Source organism: Brachyhypopomus gauderio, chromosome 16 (genome assembly GCF_052324685.1).
Source record: "Brachyhypopomus gauderio isolate BG-103 chromosome 16, BGAUD_0.2, whole genome shotgun sequence".
NCBI classification, from domain to species: Eukaryota; Metazoa; Chordata; class Actinopteri; order Gymnotiformes; family Hypopomidae; genus Brachyhypopomus; species Brachyhypopomus gauderio.
The window spans coordinates 13,717,133-13,722,322 of record NC_135226.1 but is presented as its reverse complement, the minus strand read 5'-3'; the positions used below and the strand labels follow the sequence as shown (position 1 = coordinate 13,722,322).

At 44.1% G+C, this 5,190-nt stretch overlaps 1 protein-coding gene across 1 annotated transcript; it reads right to left on the bottom strand.

Annotated features, from left to right (window-relative positions):
- Positions 1–341: 341 nt before the first annotated feature.
- phox2a (paired like homeobox 2A) lies at positions 342–4,271 on the bottom strand. Its single transcript, XM_076976672.1, has 3 exons — positions 3,695–4,271; positions 2,751–2,938; positions 342–2,468 (listed from the first exon to the last, which is right to left on the bottom strand). The coding sequence occupies exons 1-3, from the start codon at positions 3,915–3,917 to the stop codon at positions 1,989–1,991; spliced, it is 891 nt and encodes a 296-aa protein (XP_076832787.1). The 5' UTR covers positions 3,918–4,271; the 3' UTR covers positions 342–1,988.
- Between the last annotated feature and the right edge of the window lie 919 nt (positions 4,272–5,190).

The following is a 5,190-nucleotide window of genomic DNA, read 5'->3' as shown; positions in this document are numbered from 1 at the left end:
ATGCATCAGTTATTATTCTTTTTGTTGCCATTAATAAAAATGCTAGGAAGAATGTTCTCGTTGTAATACTGAATGAATTCCTGTTGTGTTTTTGAAGCTGTTTGCTGTTTGCGAACTGTGAATCAGATTTTTTAAAGACCGGTAAGTGAAGTTGCTATATAATTGTATGCTTGTTTTCTAATATTTCTATTGCTTAGGGAAAACAAATTTAATTATGTTTATTCAATTCAAATGGCAGCTATGCGATAATACGCTGTAGTGGTATAACTATTACAAGAGACAGTGCTTTAAATGTAGTTTATTTTGTACAGTATTACATAGTGCCGTTAATGAACGTTAAGCCTACGACTGAAAGAAGACGCCCTATGTCGTAAGCTCAAACGTAATGGTCATCTGAACGAAATACACCCTATAGCGTCAAATTACCATAATAAAAATCAGAAACTACGCAATATTTATATTACTATTTACAAAATATTTTCATGTTACAATACTTTAGGAACCTGACTAAAAAAATCGAAACAATAATCTTCGGCTTAAAAAAAATCCCTTTCTCCCTTTCTTTCAATAAATTACTTCTAATGACTGAACTATGCTTAGTTTGGGATACACATTCACACGTTCATGGTGACATGGGACGGTAGACATGGGGGGGGGAAAGAAGCTTTCAGAACGAGTGATTATTGCACAGTTCATGACATCCCAACACATGCGAACCAACATTTTTGTTTTCTCATCCTACAAAAAAAAAGCCTGTTCACACTGATGCGCTAAAATTCCACAAAAGCTAAACGTTTGAAGATTGGGGTTACAACATAAACGGCCAATAGTGACCAATTTACTCCAGATGAGAAAGGATGCAACTCAAGTTTGCTCCCTCTCGTGCATTTTGCTTTGCTAATAAGTTGTGACGAGCATACACACCCATTTAATGTTGGTACTGAACGCTTTGTCCGAGGGAAAGGTTCGTGAACGGTGAACAGGCACTGTGTTTTCTCACTCCTCTTTTTCAGAGGAGATGGTCTCTGGTGGGGTCGCAGTTACTAAGGACTTAGCAGCGGGTTTACAGTGGGAGCCGAGGCCCCGCACTGCCATGAATCCCCCAAGAACAGAATGTCAATACTCACTTCCCAGGTTGCGCTGCTAATTGGATTGCACCTTTTCTTTCGCCAAACGGCTTTGTGATTCAAAAGGAAGTTGTGCTTGCATGTAACAGTTAGTTTCTTTCCTCGATCCCTTTTCTAAACTGTCCTCTGGGAATCGTCGTGTTTGTCCTAAGCTCCAAGGCGGACCCAAATTAATATAAGCCGTCTGAAAAGGTGGCCGCCCCTTACCAACCCAAACGCAGTCGCAGTTCGACTGGATCTATATGACTCTCACCGAACCGAACAGAAACGTGTCACTAGTAAAGTCTCCGAAATATACCTTAGTGGCCCAATAAGCTATGTGAGTCATGGGATTCACCCTGTTGTTTCCCAGACGTGGCTGTTATGCACACGCGCAAATCACTCTACCCGCGTGTTAGAGAGTTCGGAGTGTGGGTTATAGGGGCGCGCGCAGGCATGCAACGGCTCGCGTGATTTATGGGTTTTGATCAGAAGCGCGTGCTGTCCAGAGAGGAGCACTGCATGGCTCTTACTGCCCGTTACACATTCTGTAACGTTCAAGGGCACGGGGGAACAGAGGAAGCAGGGTGCGAGTGATGGAGACGTGGGGTTGGTTTATGGAAGTGGATTATGATAAGGTAGACTTCAAATTCGACAAGCATACACACACACACACACACACACACACACACACACACACACACACACACACACACACACACACACACACACACACACACATAGACGGTGGACGCGCCAACAAGTTCAACAAAATAATACATTATGAGTCCAGCTCTAAGAGGAAAACGTAAATGAAAGGCAACAAGAACTGTCGAGAGGAGCACACTCTATGACAGAAAAAAACGAAACAAATTCTAGTCTCTAAAACAAGTTGGTCTTCAGCGCGTTCGGTTTTCTATGGAAGGATGAAAGCACTCCGGCAAACGGTCCAGCAGCCATACTGTCCGCGGGTTGCCAGGTCTTCAGCAGATCCGAACCTTGAGGGGTGGTCGGGGTGAGGCCGCCTCCCCCGGCGGATCCAATATTGGGCCAGGTCGGTGATTTCAGCCCCTGGTGGATGGAGGGGGAGGTGGAGGTGTTGGCGAATCCAGCGGAGGAGACCGATACTGGACTGGGACTAAGACTGCTGCCTCCAGGGCTCCCCATGTTCCCGGAGCTCGGTAACGACGCCGTGCTGTCTGGGGTCGGACTGCAGGTCGATTCTTTGGACTCATCGTCCTCGGAGGACGAGCGCGCCTCGCCGGATTTCTTAGCACCGCTGGCGTTGCCGGTATTTCCGCTTTTGGAGTTGGCTGCGCGTTCTTGTTTGCGGAATTTGGCGCGCCTGTTCTGGAACCACACCTGCGTGGATGAGACGTGGTCCGGAATAAACTCCCACTATTCACATGTTCACTAATCACTAATATCACTAATCACATGTTCATAAAACATTGCATTACATGTTCATTTATTATTCTAATAAGTTTTCTGGATGAATAAGTTATGTTATAAGACACCAAAAGGGTTTGGAACATGCTATTATTTTCCGAGACTGTCGGTATTTTGCCTATTGATTGACACTAAAAGTGGACCTGCAAACTAGTGTGACGTCCACAAATGCGTTACAAGAATTTGAAAAGGCACCTGGACTCTGGCCTCCGTCAGGTCGATCTTCAGGGCGAGTTCCTCGCGGGTGTAGATGTCAGGGTAGTGCGTTTCTGCAAACACGCGCTCCAGCTCTTTGAGCTGAGAGCTCGTGAAGGTCGTGCGAATGCGTCTCTGCTTTCGCTTCTCGTTCAGTCCAGAGGGGTCTGAGAAGAATTTATATGGAACTGGGGAAAAACGAGAACATCGAAATGAATGATGACAGTGCAAATGACTGACAGAAGTTAGTCCAGATTTTTGCACCAAATCCATAACTAACATTTCTCATTTCTTATTTTCACAATTCTCATTTTCCCTATGAAGAACAGAAAAATATTTTCAAACCAAGATCACAATTATAATCATAATAATGATCATAACAATAATAATAATACACAGGAAATGTTGATATGACTCATGCATTTTCCGAATACAATGTAGATTATGGTTTTCAATTTTCATACACAAAAAAATTCTAGCTGGCATTAGGTTTTTTAATCTGATTCTGTACAGCTGTGTGTGTCGTCCCTGTATCAAAACAAAGTGCTTAAGAAACTATTACTAAGGAACAGAAAATACCAAATTTTTCATATTTTGTTAATTTTACCGTTTAATGGTGGAATAATCGCATTATTTTATTGATAATTATACGATTTCTGTCAGTTATTTTGTCATATATGTTTATATTTATTATTCATGTTAAATCAACAATTAGCAATTATGTATTCCATCTACATAAACGTCGTACTGTACATTTTTGACAAAGTCTAAATTAAAAAAGATGAATGCGATGACTAAAAACAGTTTTCATTTTGCAGAGCTTTATCTTCGTTTTAAGACCGCATCATAACCACTGGTTTGTTCACATTAATATATATTTATATATAGGTGAGATAGGATAATTATTCGTATTCTAAACTGTTCAGCATGTTGACTCATCTTACCTGTGGAGTACGGAGCCGGCTGGTGCTCCCTCAGGGCGCCCAGAGTGCAGCTCGCCGTGCTGAGGGGCGGACAGCCGGGGTTCGCCCCAAAGCTGGTCCGGATGGGGTTGTACTGGAAGGTATTGGCCTGACTGCAGGAGTTGAAATCGGCGTAGGCCGATGCTTCCATCGCAGCCATGCATGAGTCGTACGTGTTTAGATACGAATAATCCATTTTGTACATGTGGAGAGCAGTCGTGGAGAGACTCTCCGGCAAACGACGTGGCTTTTAGGGTGGTTGATTTGTTCGTGACTCGGTTTACTGCACCGAAACACCGGAAAGAACAAGTTGCCTTTTAGTTCGCGATGACTGTGATTAACTCCACTTCCTCTGACTGAACTACAAGGGCGTCCGCACGTTTCCTTGTCACCTTCAGTTTTGTTCTCAGAGCCAGCACTCTTGAACTCTCACCGCTGTTTTCACCGTTTCCTCTTCCCAAACCCACAGTCTCGCTCCTCGTTCTGTCTCTGTCTCTGCATCCGCACTCTCGGTCCTAGTGTGACAGTGGTCTGCTCCGCCCGGGCGGCTCGCGCTGTGTTTATAATAAACTTGGCAGTCCGCAAGACAATAGCGAGGCGGTGGTCTCTTTGCATGACAATGTCTCAGTGCTCGCGCGGGGGCTCCGCCACTGGCTGCCCCCTCCCACCCGCTATTGCATCTCTAATGCTCGTGCTTTAACCCTTTACCCGCAAACATCTGCACGATCGCACGCGCAGACTCGAGCCTTTAAGATAAGGAGTTGCTCTTTTTATTCTCAGTTCTTATAGCACACATCCAGTGGATTCTGGTTTGTGATCGTTGTTTTGGCCATGCAGTTTGTGACGCTGCTATTTGGCGCAGACTTCCCTGGTGGGGACACATGGCTTCGAGCTCTTTGGGGTCGCGAGGCTGATGTCGGACGTGAAAATATCATTATTGCAATATACGGCTTATGATTGTTTCAAATTGTGCATTTCCGGGAACGCTGTGAAGGAGAGGGAGTTGGTTTGAGTTGTAGTAGGGTCATATCTGATGTGATGAGTAGCTCCTTAAAGGGTCCCCTGGGCAAATACTGTTTAATTCTCTACAGAAAGTTTATTCGACCTCTTCATTGAAGATGTAACCCTCCTAACCCCCCCCCCCTCCACCACTGTCGCTGTCTGACACTTCTGTCGTAGTACCAGGTGGATGTCTTAAGACAGGACGATGACCATCGCATGAATTAAAAAGTCGAATGTAGACGACAACAACCGATATTTTATTTTATTCGTATTCTAGTTTTTTTTTATTAATTTTTAAACATAATATCATTTGTTTCGGTGAAACGAGAGCAGGTGCGTGTATCCCCAACGGGTCTAGGTACGTTTCGAAAGCGAATTCCGCCTGCTGTTGGTAATGTTATAAAGTTTAATTGAATCTTGGGAATAATGGCCTTTATTGGAGACTACGCCTTCCTCTCGACTTATCACTGAATTTA

Excerpts from the sequence above, each read along its gene's own strand:
- phox2a (XM_076976672.1), bottom strand. The coding sequence starts at position 3,917 with ATGTACAAAATGGATTATTCGTATCTAAACACGTACGACTCATGCATG. Across the intron at positions 2,939-3,694 it reads GCCGGCTCCGTACTCCACAG|TTCCATATAAATTCTTCTCA; the intron begins GTAAGATGAGTC and ends GTTTTTCCCCAG. Across the intron at positions 2,469-2,750 it reads TGACGGAGGCCAGAGTCCAG|GTGTGGTTCCAGAACAGGCG; the intron begins GTGCCTTTTCAA and ends TCATCCACGCAG.